The sequence below is a fragment of the Acinonyx jubatus genome, chromosome B1 (assembly GCF_027475565.1).
Source record: "Acinonyx jubatus isolate Ajub_Pintada_27869175 chromosome B1, VMU_Ajub_asm_v1.0, whole genome shotgun sequence".
In the NCBI taxonomy this organism is placed as follows: domain Eukaryota; kingdom Metazoa; phylum Chordata; class Mammalia; order Carnivora; family Felidae; genus Acinonyx; species Acinonyx jubatus.
In genome coordinates this window covers 37,383,439-37,399,483 of record NC_069382.1, presented here as the reverse complement: position 1 = coordinate 37,399,483, position 16,045 = coordinate 37,383,439, and the positions used below count along the sequence as shown (strand labels likewise).

At 36.8% G+C, this 16,045-nt stretch overlaps 1 protein-coding gene and 1 pseudogene across 20 annotated transcripts in view; both read left to right on the top strand.

Moving 5' to 3' along the window:
- The window catches only part of PSD3 (pleckstrin and Sec7 domain containing 3), a 780,457-nt gene that overhangs the window by 706,663 nt on the left and 57,749 nt on the right, over window positions 1-16,045 (top strand). For all 20 annotated transcript variants that reach the window (XM_053216464.1, XM_053216461.1, XM_053216462.1 and 17 more), the window contains one exon: window positions 13,401-13,544. In XM_053216464.1, the coding sequence (XP_053072439.1) occupies window positions 13,401-13,544 (144 nt within the window). The remainder of the gene's footprint in view (window positions 1-13,400; window positions 13,545-16,045) is intronic.
- LOC106978259 (uncharacterized protein C3orf38 homolog) lies at window positions 7,607-9,914 on the top strand (annotated as a pseudogene).

Genomic DNA, 16,045 nt, shown 5'->3' with positions numbered 1-16,045 from the left:
CCTAACTCTCAGGGAGGAGCTAAGTGGGCCATGTGGGTTTTTCTAGCTAATCAAGATCATGTATAGTAGAACTGTGTTCCAAATGTAGTCCCATAAGTTTCTCTTCTGTTGTCAGATTGATCTCTCTAAAGATCATATTTTATTGTATTCCTGTCTTACTTAAAACTCTGTTCTAAGGACATTGTGTACAGGCCAGTTTTGCCTAAACCTGTCTGTGTTGCCTGTATTCTCACTGACTAGTTAAGGATTTTGGAAGCTAGTTTGATGTCCTTGTGAATTTCTTATTGGTGCAATAATAGAAATAGTTTCATCTGGCTCTAATCAACCAGGGCTTGATATGAACTCGCTCCTCTACATACCTGATATCATGGATTATCAATGATATATGTATTTAATAAATATGTATTATGTGCCTATTATACCTCAGAGACTATTTTAGGCTCTGGAGACAGAAAGACAAATGAAACCCAGACACTCTCTGGATACAAAATATGCAAGTAATTGTAATAGAGTTTGACTAGAGTACAGGAAGTATAACTCCAGAGTGCTGTGGGAGTATAAGAAGGGACATTTAGCCTCTGGCCTTGTAGGTGGAAGAGGCATTGTGGTATCTAATTTTAAACTTAAAGGATGAATAGCAGTTAGGCGTGGTGTCAGAAGAGAAAATCCCAGAAGAGGATCAAAAATGCTTAGAGGAGAAAGCACTGAGATACATAACATATAAATTATCAACTGTGACTTGAGCACAAAATACTGAGAAAAGGCAAGATACATTCCTCTGTGGAGAAGTAAGCAGAGGCCAAATAATGAAAGGTCTTGTCATGTGTAAGATTTTGGATGCTTCACTGGTTCCCCAGCATCCTTAGGATAACAGTTTAAGCAAGCAAACACTTTTATCAAAATAAAATCTCTTATTTTAAACAAATGCCTTACACTGGAGGCATTCTAAAAATAGAATGCATAAAATTCTTAATCTTTCCTTATTTTGAGCATAAATCCAGAGAACCAAAAACAAAAACAAAAAACCCACCCCTGTTTATGTAATTGATCAAAATGATGGAGTTAAGATTTTAAATAAGGCAATAACCAAAAAGAAGTGTGCTCCTATGTCACATAAGATGACCAGGTCGTTTCAGGAATCTAATTTCTTTGTTAAAAGAGATGTTTTCTTTTCCACAAATAAATCACCAAGCTTTTATGGGCCTAAATGAGGACTATGTTCTAGAATGTTTTTAAGATTTTTTAAAGGTTCTTTCACTAGCTCTGTGTTTTTTGTCCAGGTCATTGTGTTTGTTTACTAAAAATGAAAAAGATGTCTTGCCTTTGAGAGTAATAGGACAATTTAAAAACAAATATGTAAAATGAAGCATGTGATAAATAATAGTTTAGAAAAAGGGAGAGAAGTTAGTTCACACCCTCCACATCAAATAGAGACTCTTGTGGGGTATCTTTGGAGGAGCCTTAGTGCACTTTCAGTAAATCCTGGAATATGTGCACCCACAAGCTTTCCAGTATCTTGTAGACTAGTCCTCAAGTTTAGCCCTGGCATTTTGCCCTGGTGTTGCCAACCTTAACACTACTGCCTTTATAGCCTGGATAGTTCTTTGTTGTAGGGACCATCCTTTGAATTTTTGTTTAGCAATATCCCTAGCCTATACCCACTAGATGCTAGTATCATCCCCCTAGTTGTGACAACCAAAAATGTCTCCAGACATTGCCAAATGTCCTGTAGGGTTAAAACCTACCCCACTGCTACTCACGGTTATTGAGAACCACTGCTTGAGCCCAGCTATCTTTCCTTTTTCTCCATACACCCACAACCTGGCTATGACTGCCCTAAATGCCAGAAACACTTGGATAATTTTAGTTTACAAAATACATGTATAACAATGTGAGTATCCTGCTGGAAAAAAAATTAAATAGTGTTAGGAAAAAACTAAACATTCAATTAAAACATTGTTTGGTGCTTTTAGAGACACAGTGTTCATCATCACCTGGTCATTTGTAAGCTTTTATTCAAATTATTCTTGTCTGGGGACGCCTGGGTGGTGCAGTCGGTTAAGCGTCCGACTTCAGCCAGGTCACGATCTCGCGGTCCGTGAGTTCGAGCCCCGCATCGGGCTCTGGGCTGATGGCTCAGAGCCTGGAGCCTGTTTCCGATTCTGTGTCTCCCTCTCTCTCTGCCCCTCCCCCGTTCATGCTCTGTCTCTCTCTGTCCCCCAAAAAAATAAATAAACGTTGAAAAAAAAATAAATTACTCTTGTCTTCAAACCATATTAGCCTTCATTATTAACATTGATCATTATCAGTACAGTGTGGTTCTCTGCACAACTCTGCTGTGTAGGAGTTATCTTCTTTAGTTGTTTTCATGGCAGTGTTGCCAAAGCATATTTTTCTTCTTTTGGAGGCAGAGGAACAAGTTTGAATATTTAAGTTTCATTTCTCCTTCTGGTATAACTAGTACTCTAAACTTAGGATTTCATGGTCAGCCCTCTTCAGGATCTGTTCAGGATCTCCTTTTATACTCATCAAAGTAGTCATTTTCAGGCTTTAATATGCACAAGAATGATCTGGGGACTTGTTGAAAGTGCACATATCCCAGCACCCCTACCCCAGGCTGGTAAGGTCTGGGTCAGGGTCCCAGGCACATGAATGTTTTAAGACACAGCAGGTGTCCAGCCTGTGAACAGTGAAGATCATACTTCGAGGTGCTGCACTGTACTCCCTACAATCCCTCCCCTCCCCTTCACTACTTAACTGGAGATGTGTGAAACTGAACTGGGCCCTTGGGCTCGCTCAGCAATACAAATTGACAAGAGGCTAAATGGGAATTTCCAGCAAGGCTTTATTGGAGCTTATGCTTAAGCATAGGGAAGCAGCACAAAGAAGTGTCCTCAGGCTGACCCCCCACCCCAAGGCAAGGTCAGGGAGAGTTTTTATCAGAAACTTGGGTGGGGAAAGGGTAATGTCAAAGCATAGAGGCAGGGGTCTAAAATGCCATGTGTCTTCATACATCGCATGTCTAATTAACATGTTAAATCTCCACCCCTGGATATGACTTTTAGTATTATAATGAGAGAAGAAGTCAGTGAAAGTTCAGCACTGGGGTCCATCTTGGTGCAGACTGGTTTGGTCTGGTCTTCACCAGTCATGGTAGTAAATATGTTCCTTTCAGTAAGCATCCTCCCTCACATTCCTGCAAGATGTGCTACTCAAGAGACATAGAGTTTTAACTTTTTTGTTTTCTCCTTATGAAGAAGATAAGGAATGCTAGATTTCTCAGTCAGGTTAGGAAACCTGAGTCCAATTCCTGCTCTGTCTCACCGATACCTCATGAAATTACCATTTCCTGATACCTAGTTCTGTTTTCTTCTTAGAATTTCAGCCATTCTCCTGTAAAGATCTGAATCAATGATCAATGATTATTTGAGTCAATAATCAGTGATTAGTTTGATCACTGAATGTTAACTGTTGAGGGCCAGGCCTTGGAAACAAAGGAAAGCCCTGTTCTTGTTTCTCACCCCTCATTTTACCCTGTGGTTTGACCATTAGGGCAGTAATGCCGAGGGCCAGATGAGTGCGGCAGAGTTCATTCGTAAACTGGCTTCTGAACACAGAGGGCAAGGAGAGACTGAGGAAAAAAGTAGACCTCTTCACATTGGCAGGTAGTAGTTTTAATAAGCAAGAGAACTTACTTAAGAAACCTGTGTTGGGTGGCACAAGATGAGTAGATCTTTGCACACATCTGTTGGTATCATAATCTATATAGAGCCTTAATTGAGCTCAATCATGTATACCATTCGGATGGTCTCAAAAACACATTACTATTTGAAGACCATGTCCTTGGGGCAGCTTATATAGATCAGGGAAATAAGTGAAATGCACATTCCATGAATGGGAAGGAGGTGAGGAGCCTCTAGCTGCCCACGTCCAGCTTGCCTGTCAGGCAGGGTTGCATTCTCTCAGTGACCTCCACCAACAGGCATTAGGGGCAGTGGGATTTCAGAGGAGGAAGTCATCCTTGTAATTGTGTCCCATACTGGCCAGAACCGCATCCTTCCTATCCCACTCCATTTCATACTTTAGTCACAAATCCACTTATTTTCATACCCTACCCACATCCATTAATTCTGGTGTTTGTCATCTTTCACTTAGATCACTGGTCTCTGAACTTTTTTGATCATTCACTTTATTAATACTAAATATTTGAGCAGATATCCTCCAATATATGTATATATTTTTATAAAATATACTACATGTTCTATTATCAATACAACATGAAAAACTGCTGAACATCATTAGTCATTAGGAAAATACAAATCAACCAGTAGGTATCATTTTACACTCATTAGGGCTGCCATAATTCAAAAAAAATCTTTTAAGGAAACTAATGTTATGGTGAAGATATGGAGAAATTGCAACTTTGATATGTTGCTGATACGAATATACTATGAATGCAGGTACTTGGGGAAACAGTTTGATGGTTTATCAAATGATTAAACATAGGGTTAAATGAAAACATACACCCCATAAAACCTTTCACACAAATGTCCATTTCTGCATTATTCATAACAGCCAACGGTGTAAATGGCTGTCAGCTAATGAATAGATAAATAAAATGTGATATATCCATACAATGGGATAGTATTCAGTTGTAAAAAAAAAAAAAAAAAAAAAAACAATGAAACCAGTTACAGAAGAAACATATTGTATTGTTGATTCCATTCCAAAAAGACACTTTTAGGGGAACTAAAATGTCATAAAATTAAATTGTAGTGATGGTTGCACCACCCCATGACTATACTAAAAAACATTAAATTATACACTTTAAATGGGTGAATTGTGTGGTATGTGAATTATATCCCAATGCTGATTTTTAAAATTCTTTCCAGTGGATGATCTTGCCTGGGTTGCACACACTCCACTTTGGAAAATTCTTGCAAACTATTCACATAACCACTTAATATTGCTCTTCTTCCAATCTTGCTTTTCTCCAATCCATCCTTCACAGTTGCAGCTAAAATATGACTCATGTAATTACGGTCATTTAATGTTAATTGACTCACTTTAGCCAACAAGACGTGGTCTAAACTCCTTGGCATCACCTTAAATGGTAACTACACTGTTTTTTATTCATTTCTTAAAGGTCTCTACTTAACATATTTTAAGTAATCAACAGTTAAATCATTTTGAAGTTATGCAGCAGCTCACTACGCTGTTTAAAGTCTTTAAATCTTTTAAACATGAAATGATAAAATCTTTCTGATAGTGCCTTCAATAATACCTCAAACTGACTCAAGGCAGATGTTCTTTATTCTAAATTCCATACATCTTTGATAAGGCTGCAGTATTTAGCAATTTGACCTGTAAATTTCTTAGAAGATTCCTAGAAATGTCATTACTTTCTAAATCATCTATCAGCTTTAGAACAGCACGAAGGAAACACTCTTGAGTCCTCCCCTCTATGTCTCCCCCACTTTTTTAAAATCATTTAATCAGCTACTCTTGACTGAAGAACCTATATATCAAGTACTGTATTAGGTATGTGGACATTATAAAAATAGCTAAGATGATGGTCTTGGCTCTTAGCTAATGAGAACTTAAAGAATCTATCAGAATTATTCCGTACTATACAAAAATTATGCCATGTACTGTTTTCTCTGCTTAGTACTAAACACTGGAGGATTTGAGGAAAGGGGGAAAAATGACCCTTTCTGCCTTCAAAGAGCTTATAATCAGTAAAGAAGATAAAATTTACACAGAAGTCAGAGTATATTTTGTAATAAGTATGTAGCATAGACGTTTTTAAGTGCTATAGTAGTGCACAAGTGGAAGACATTGTGATACCTGGAATAACACTGGTTTTGAGTAAATATCAAATTTTGGCAAGGGTATAGAACAATGTGAATTTCAAGCCTACTATGAGAATGTAAACTGGTAGAAACACTTTAAAAAACAAGTTAATGTCACCTTAAAGATGTGCATATTCTAAACCCCAAAAATCTACCTCTTGGTGATTGTACTGTAGGACAATTCTTTCCCATATTCACTAGGCAGCATGTTCAATGTAGTATCATTTATAATAGCCTCAAGAAATCTGAAAACAACCTAAGCATCCTTCAATGAAATTGTAGAATGTCCTACAATGGAACAGTATACTTTGAGGAACTAGAGCACATATGTGAATAAATCTTAAAAACCTGTTGAATGAAAAGACAATCATAAAGGAAGCCTTACAAACTATAAAAACCTGTAGAACATACTATTTCTATGGAGCCTTCTATTTGTATAGGAGTAGCATAGAAAAAGATGAGATGAGTAGATAAATAAATGCAAGGAGTTTCAAATGATTTATTTTTTTATTAAACCAGCTGTTAGATAAATGAGCATTTTTTACATATCATTCAATATGACTTTTTGTATATCTGAAACATTTTATTAAACAAAGAAAAAATGCATCGTGTTTTTATTTTTTGAAGCGGTCTGATCACCCAATATCTTTTGTCAAACATTCTATTAAATAATTTACATGTTTCAGTAAATACACAAAAGAAATTACTTTGAAAGGAAAAAGCTATTGATACATTCTTCTTAGTTCTGGCTGCTATAAAAAATACCATGGACTGGTTGGCTTAAATGACAGAAACGTTTTTCTCACAGTTCTGGAGACCAGAAGCCCTAGATCAAGGTGGCAGCAGCATTGGGGGCTGGTGTGGGCTCTCCCTTTGGGTTGCAGATGGCCCTCTTTCTTCTGCATTCTCACATGGTCTTTTTCAGAGTTTGTGCCCAGAGAGAGAATGTGCTCTGTGATGTCTCTTCTTCTAAGAACACTAATCCTATCAGGTCAGGGCCCTATCTTTAGGACCTCATTTGCCCTCAGTTACTTCCTAGAAGCTCCATCTACAAAGATAGCCACACTAGGTTTCAACATAGGAATTTTGAAGGGACACAAGCATTCAAGTCCATAACACAGTCTGCAGTGTTTTTGGAGAATGAAACAAAAAGATGAATGAGAAGTTGTCAATAAAAGCTATGGAAGCCTTGTTTTCATTTACTTTCAGTATTATGAGTGTACAGGTGACAAGTTTGGGTAAAATCTCAAAGCAGATTTCTTTGTTTTCTTCTCTAATTTTCTGGCATTTTGTTAGGTTTTTTATTTTGTTTTAGTTGCTATTTAAAAATGAATCTCATCTTTCATCTACTACACTTGTTCCTGCCACCCTTCTTGTTTTTTTTCCACTGATGTACCTTGCTTTTTAAAAACTTTTTATTGTTCTTTTTACTTTGATGGCTTTAGACTTGTATTTTAGTTTTCCTTGGTTGGCTTTTAAGGTGTACATTATAACAAATCCCTAAGATATTACATTTGACTCATAATTTCTGATTATCGTTTTTTAATGTACAATGATATTACATAATCTTAATTTGCTGTCCATAATTATTACTTTCTGGTAGTCTTTTTAATTATTCCCCCTCGATATAAAATTTTTATATTTTGAAATTATGGGCCAAGGTACCGACCCAAGTGGGCCTAAAGGGATGACATTACTGCGTCATCCTCTCCCTTAATTTTGGAGGGTTGAGATGTTGGGCTCCGCTACCCAGAATGGAGGGCTGTCATACCCTGCTCAACCTCTGGACAGTGACGGTATCATGGCCCTATGCGACACCATCACCAATCGCCTGGTGTGGCCTGAGGACCGCCAAGATGCCATTTGTGCAAATCAGTATACAGTCAAAGTGTAAAAGAACTTTTGAGGCATAAGAAAGTCCACTTAGAAGTCATATTTAAGTACTTGGCAACACTGGGTAATTATACCTCCAGCTACTGAAAAACATAATCTTATTCAGCATACAAAGGATTATTGGAAAAAACAATTACAAGTTGAAGGAAATACCAGAGCTAATTAAGACAGAGGACATTAGACTCTTTTGATGGCAGGAAAAAGAAGATTAAAAAACTGAAAAAGTCAATTTTTGTCAATTAGCAGAATCCTGTCACTTGTTCTTTGAACTTTTTAATTCTCAGAATCCTTTTCTGGGACCACCTCAAGATGAATAGGGGCCCACCACACTTGTGGCATGATGTGAAGCTTACATTTTCTTACAGTACCTCTGAACAAAATGTGATAGACTACTCTGAGTGGAGCAAAAAGTATGAGCCTTAATCTGCTGTCACTAGTGAAAGAAGAATGTCTTTTTCTCAGTCCCACTAGATTCACATAGATTGAAAATGTGCTTCTGCTCCCTATGGTCTAGTTATGGTTGGAATTGCTGGAACTTCCCACCAGGGGAACACTTGTTTGGGCATTTTTGAACAAATTTTTGGACTCATGCACTGCCCTGTTTTGGAAAATACTTGGAAAATCAAATTTATCAACCTGAAAATTATTGGAGAGGGTTCTGTTACTCTAGGAACATTAATGAAACCAGCTGTTAATTTGAACATAGTAACCTAGAGGTCTTTCATAACATAATTGCTTTATGCAGTGCTAACAAAATACAACTTAATGTAAGGCAGGCATTGGATAGTGGAACTGGAGACCAGGCTTTATGCAGTGGAGATGAGGCATTGTTGAACCAAAGAAAACTGAGTTTACCCAGCTGTATGTCAGTCTAAAAAAACCTTCTATACAGAAACTCTTCCAAATATGTCTTACTCTAACAATAATGTCTAGGTGATTTCAGATGTGAAGATTGACATTTATTAGTTGCAATATCTTACTTGACTACAGAATAACATAGTATGTGATGTCCTTGCTTCTTTCTACCTGAGTTGCAGCAAATGTTCTGAGAGCTTAATGCAATTCATCAAATAAATCCCACATTAGTTGGTCTAACTAATAGTGTGGCATAGAAACCAGATAACATTTTCATTATACTTAGTGAATATTCTGCTAATATTTTTACTTTTCACATGGTAAAGGATTAATAACATTCAAGGCCTTTTCGTTTCTCATTTACTTTTATCTAAATCTGGACAGTATCATAAATGCATGTCATGACAGCACTGTTTTTTAAGTAAGTACATGTTTTAGAGATGTTTAATGTATACTCAAAGTTGTCATTTTAGAAAACTTGAATAACATTCTCAATCAAAAGGTCCAGTAAGTTAGCAGGTAGAGAAAATTTACTTCCTCTTTTTAAAAGAGAAATTTTTTTAAAATTTACTTTCTCTTTTTAAAACATTATTCACAGTTATTTATTGTATACCAAGCCAAATATCTTAAAATCTGCAACATTTTTGAAGTATTTTTGAGAAATAATAAATGCTGTTCTCAAAACAGACCTTATTCTTATCTAAGATTTAAACTAACAGTTTTATAGAATGTTTATTATAATACCATATAAAGGAAACATAGTGTTATATATTCAGAGCATTTCACACTAAAGCAGGAGAATATACATTCTTTTAAAGTACTCATGGAACAATCTCCAGAATAGATCACATACTGGGTCACAAATCAGGCCTCAACTGGTACAAGATTGAGATCATACTGTGAATATTTTCAGACCAAAAGCTGTGAAACTTTAAGTCAACCACAAGAAAAATTTTGGAAAGCCCTCAAATACATGGAGGTTAAAGAACTTCCTACTAAAGATGAATGGGTTAACCAGAAATTAAAGAGGAAATTAAAAAATACATAGAAGCAAATGAAAATGAAAACATGACAGTCCAAACCCTTTGGGATGCAGCAAAGGCAGTCCTAAGAGTAAAGTACATTGCAATTCAGGCCTATCTCAAGAAGCAAGAAAAGTTCCAAATATACAACCTAATCTTACACCTAAAGGGGCTAGAAAAGAAGTAGCAAATGAAGCCTAAAGCTAGCACAGATAAATTATATAGAAACAACAAAAAAGAAAGTAGACCAGATCAATGAAAGTAAGAGCTGCTTCTTTGAAAGAATAAACAAAATTGATACACCCTTAGCCAGACTTATCAAAAACAAAAGAGAAAGGACCCAAATAGATAAAATCACAAATGAAAGAGGACATCACAACTGACACCACAGAAATACAAACAATTATAAGAGAATACTATGAAAAATTATATGCCAATGAACTGGGCAACCTGGAAAAACTGGACAAATTCCTAGAAACTCGTAAACCACTGACGGAAACAGGAAGAAATAGAAAACTTGAACAGACCCATAACCAGCAAAGAAATTGAAACAGTTATCAATAGTCTCCCAACAAACAAGAGTCCTGGGCCAGATGGTTTCCCAGGGGAATTAGTAGAGTTGATACCTATTCTTCTCAAACTGTTCCAAAAAATAGAAATGGAAGTAAAGCAAACTCACTCTAGGAAGCCACCATTACCTTGATTCCAAAACCAGACAAAGACCCCACTCAAAAGGAGAGTTAGAGACTAATATCCCTGATGAACCTGGATGCAAAAATTCTCAACAAGGTACTAGCAAATCAAATTCAACAGTGCATTTAAAGAACATTAAAAGAATGATTCGCCATGAATAAACAAAAGCAAACATGAACTACTGGGATTTCATCAAGATTAAACCTTCTGTACAGGGTAGGAAACAGTCAACAAAAGCCAACAGAATGGGAGAAGATATTTGTAATTGACATAAGATAAAGGGTTAGTATCCAAAATCTATAAAGAACTTACCAAACTCAACACCCAAAAACCAAACAACTTAAGAAATGGGCAGCACTAAGAAATGGGCAGCAGCCATGAATAGACACTTTTTCAAAGAAGATATCCAGATGGCTAAAAAGACACATGAAAAGATAATCAACATCTCACATCATCAGGGAAATACAAATCAAAACCATGATGAGATGTCACCTCACACCTTTCAAAATGGCTAACACTAACAACACAAGAAACAACAGGTGTTGGTAAGGATGTGGAGGAAGGGGAGCCCTCTTGCACTGTTGGTGGGAATGTAAACTAGTGCAGCCATGCTGGAGAACAGTATGTGGAGGTTTCTCAAAAAACTAAAAATAGGACTACCCTCTGATCCAGGAATTTTACTACTAGGTATTTACCCAAAGCATACAAAATAACAGATTCAAAGGGGTACATGCACCTCAGTGTTTACAGCAGCATTATCAACAATAGCCAAACTATGGAGAGAGCCTAAATGTCCATTAATTGATGAATAGATAAAGAAGATGTGATATATATATAAAATAATATATAATATATAAAAGTATAAATATAATATATATTTAATATATAAAATTTTAAAACATAAAATGATATATATTATATAAAATGGAATATTACTCAACCATCAAAAAGAATGAAATCTTGCCATTTTCAACAATGTGGGCAGAGATAGAAAATATTATGCTAAGCGAAATATGTCAGTCAGAGAAAGACAAATACCATATGATTTCACCCATGTGGATTTAAGAAACAAAACAGATGAGCATATGGTAAGGAAGGGTGGGAAGAGAAGAAAAGGAAACAAACTACAAAAGATTCTTAATACTAGAGAACAAACTGAGTGTTGATGGGAGGAGGTGGGTGGGAGATGGGCTAGATGTGTGATGGGCATTAAAGAGGTGACTTGATGTGATGAGCACTGGGTGTTGTATATAAGTGATGAATCACTGAATTCTACTCGTGAAACCAATATTGTGCTGTTATGTTTACCAAAATTTAAATTTAAAAAAAAAATGACTATTACAGATGAAAAAAAAGAAAGAAATGGAAGGAAAACTTCCAAACTCATTCAGTGAGGCCAGGATTACCTTGATTCCAAAACCAGAGACCCCACTAAAAAGGAGAATTATAGATCAACATCCCTGATGAAATTCTCAACAAGATGCTAGCAGTACAAATCCTACAGTACATAAAAATAATTATCCACCACGATCAAGTGGGATTTATTCCTGGGCTACAGGTATGAGTCATTATCCACAAATCAGTCAGCATGATACACGAATCTCTGAGTTTCCATTATTTCTTACGGGGAAATTCGCTTTGATATACAAATGCTTTGGATTACAAGCATGTTTCTGGAACAAATTATGCTCTCAAACCAAGGTTTTACTGTTTGTCAATGTACTCCTACATCATATATTAAAATTGTTGGGATTTTTCACCTCTGAATTATCCAACTAGGTTTGAATTGCAAGGTTAAGTTGCCAGATTAACTATATAGTTACTTTAAGGTTTAAATTCTTCATCACCTGGCAACTACTTACTGATCTTGGATTTAGTAATTTTAATTTACAAAAATGTCATATGGAAAGAATTCAACTGGGAATTGTGATGATGTGTTGTACATGTTAATTTTTTACGTTTAACTCTTCTCGTGATCATCTAGGGTGACATGAATTCTGGAAGCAGAAGGAAACAACTCATTTTTTTTCTCATTGCCATGCCTTTTATGAAGAGTACAAATTGATAAGTCCTAAAGTAAGAACTTCACAAAGGAGGGAAATTCCTTTTGTCTGCTCTTAAAAAAAAAAGAAAAGAAAAAGAAATTATGGTGTTATTATACAAATTGTATTTATCGCCTAGTTTAATCATTTCCTTTTCATTTACTTTATCATTTATTTCTTATTGTACATGCGAAATTTATAATCAAGAATTTGGATAATATATATGTGAATGCAGAATAGTAAACAAAGCAGTCATATAACTTTAGGAATGCAAGAAAATTCCAATGTTTTTGTTTCATTTTTAAAATGTTGCCAGAGGGTTTGATGGTGTCTTTCATTATTATGAGGTGATAAAAATGTTGCCCCTAGTATGTAAATTCTTTGGCATAGGATCAACCATGTTGCATTGGTGCATGGTGCCTATAGTGACGCTGTTCAGGCAATAATTTCTCTGTAGGAACATTTATTTGAATGACTACTTTGGATCAATAAGATTTTGAAAGAAGTTAGAACCTCTACTACTTTGGAGGGAAAAAGCATAGGCGTATGCATTTTTTAGAATATCTTCAGATAGCTTTCAGAGAATTATTTCTTGGTGACATTGCTCGTCTCAAAAAGGAAAAAGAAAAACTAAGCAGAGAGACTTTTCATTCATTGTGACAGACGGGGAAATTAGCAGTATTACTGATTGGACAGGAAATAGAAAAGCCAAATTATCTGGGACTCTAAGTGCTTAACTGGTACTTTGCCTTTTGGATTATCTGTTAGGAAGTCTGTTCTCAACTTCATGACCAGTATATTTGGTAAGGGGCTCTGAAAGTATTTGGTTTTATAACAAGGGGCCTGTTGTCAGTTTGTAAAGGTATACGTGAATACTAGCATGAGAAAGTTGGTAAGATGTGGCAGCAGAGGCACATTGGACTGTTTTGATGAATTAAAGTCATTCATCATAAGGGATTTTTAAAAGCACTCTATGATTTTTTTATTGAAAAGTACTCTATGAATTATTTTCTGATGCTAAATAGCTTAATAAAATCCTGCAGGAGGAACAGCTGAAATCTCATGAAAGCAAACTGAAGCAGATTACCACTGAGCTGGCTGAACACCGCTCATATCCCCCGGATAAGAAAGTTAAAGCCAAGGAGATAGATGAATACAGACTGAAAGATCACTATCTGGAATTTGAGGTATGTTGAACCTAAATGTAATAAATGCCTATACCTAAGTTATTTTATGATTTTTTTCCATGAGACTTTTTTTTTTGGCTACTGCAACTATGGGAAGTATACCTTGACCCTGCCTCTAACTTGGGAGCTCTGGGCATGGTCTAGATCATGGTGGCCCCTCATGCTCAGGATTCTATTTAAGCATCAAACAAACATCAAAAAATAACTGTTAGTTTATGTGCTTAAAAGTAAACAGCCTGCCTGGTTGGGATAATGTGTGCCTGCTGTGAGAAAAAACAATGCCAGAATGGGGCAGCTGCTTTCTATGTGTCTATATCTCTTCCAGCAGAGTTTGAGTCAAAAAAATAAAAAAATAAAAATACGGTGGAGGAAATGAGCTATAGGGTGACATGAAGTATCTGTTATAGTCTGTGTTACTTTCTATCCTTCATCTCCTTCATTCTCATCTTATCCTGTTTCTTCTTAAAGCTTGAAACTTAGACTCATTTGAGCACCCTCCTCCTGTCCCCTGCAGCCCCCCAGTATCTAATCAGGAGCTAAATCCCAGTGCTCAGCCACTCTAGTGTTTCACTTCTGTCTCTTCCTTACCATAGGCAATTGCTCTTATACTTCCTCTGCTCAAGTCCTGGGTTTTTCATCTCTCACCTGAATGTGGTGGTAGCCTCCTGTGTCTCTTTAGTTCTCTTGTGACAGTTAATTTTTCTTTTTTAATTTTTTTAATGTTTATTTATTTTTGAGAGAGAAAGAGAGCATGGGAGGGTGAGGGGCAAAGAGAGGGGGAACAGAATCTGAAGCAGGCTCCAGGCTCTGAGCTGTCAGCACAGAGCCTGACAACTAGTTTTCTAAGGCTTAACCCAGACAGTGGCATTCCTCTGTTTAGCAGCTGCCCTTGAGGTTCTCCTAAGACTCCCCCCAAAATTTATCTTATGAGTAAAGTCCTAATCCTTAATCTCAGAGGATTTGGGTTCCTTCTGTCTTTCTACCACACTGGTTTCTTTCCACAACAGCCTCCTTATGGGTTAGTCACATTTCTGCCTACTCTCTCCAAGTGTACTTTGTGCCTTTGTTCATCTACTTTCTTCTGCCCCAAATGCCCCTCCTCTCATCTTCATTCCTGAAAGCCCTGTTCAGCTTTCAAGATGCAGCTCAAATACCTCCTATGAAAAGACTACTCGGGGTGCCTGGGTGGCTCAGTCAGTTAAGCATCTGACTCTTGCTTTTCCCTCAGTTCAAGATCAAACAGTTCATGAGATCAAGACCCCGGGTCAGGCTATGTGCTGATAGTGCAGAGTCTGCTTGGGATTCTCTCTCTCTGTCTCTCTTCTCTCTGCCCTTCTCCTGCTCGCTCTCTCTCAAAATAAATAAACATTTATTTTTTTTAAAAAGTCAATTCTAAACTAATTAATTGGGTTTAATCTGTTACAGTCCTTGCCACAGTTGGTTTTATGTTAAAGTTTTTCAGTATGTCTTTGTATCTATGGTAGATTCCATAACACCTCCCCCTGTTCAAGATGGTGAGTTCTTGGGAGTACAAAGACCTCAAGTTCATTTCTAATCTTTGCTGTATGCTTGCATATTGAATTGGATAGGATTTCATGGAAGCTTAAAAAAGTATCTCCCTGAGTTATAAAATTTCTGTTATAAGATGTGGCATTTTATCCAGTGCAGATCCATGTACTAGCATTCTTTATGGCCAAGCAAGTTCTTGCTGTGGGCAGATGAAGAAAAGTCATTCTTTTAGTAAAGGTAAAAGTTTATTAGCAAAAACTGTAGAAGCCTCACCAGCAAAAGACTTGAAAAATATTTTGTAAAAAACAAAACAAAACAAAAAACTAAGGAGCTCATCTTACCCCAGGTTTGTTCATTCTTGAGAAATGGGAGTTTCTCAGAAAGCAATCATAATTCTTCACACTTTGAGTGGCTTTCAGCTATGGGCCCTTTTATTTTCACACGTACTAACTGAATTTCCCAACACCCTCACTCCCCTGTGTCTAGCACTCAACACCTTACTTTGAGCCCTTGACTTTAAAGGCTGAGAGCTTGTCCACAGGAGGTGGGGGTAGCTGCAAGATCATTGAAAAGTTGTCACTGCTAGAAGCACTCCATACTTTTTTTTAAAGATTTGTTAACATTTATTCACTTTTGAGAGACAGTGTGAGTAGGGGAAGGGCAGAGAGAGGGAGACACAGAATCCAAAGCAGGCTTCAGGCTCTGAGCTATCAGCACAGAGCCTGACGTGGGACTCAAACCCACCAACTGCGAGATCATGACCTGAGTCAAAGTCAGACACTCAACCAACTGAGCCACTCAGGCACCCCTGCACTCTATACTTTTGAACCTACTGTGGTGCCCCTTTTCAGAAAATGTAACCTAGCAAGAACCAACATTTTCATTTCCTAACATGGAATTTAGACCAAGCTTTGTGGGGATCAGTCTTGCTTTCATTACATTGTCACCTCATGGAACCTGAAAATTGTATTACACAATCCCTGGCTCATCAA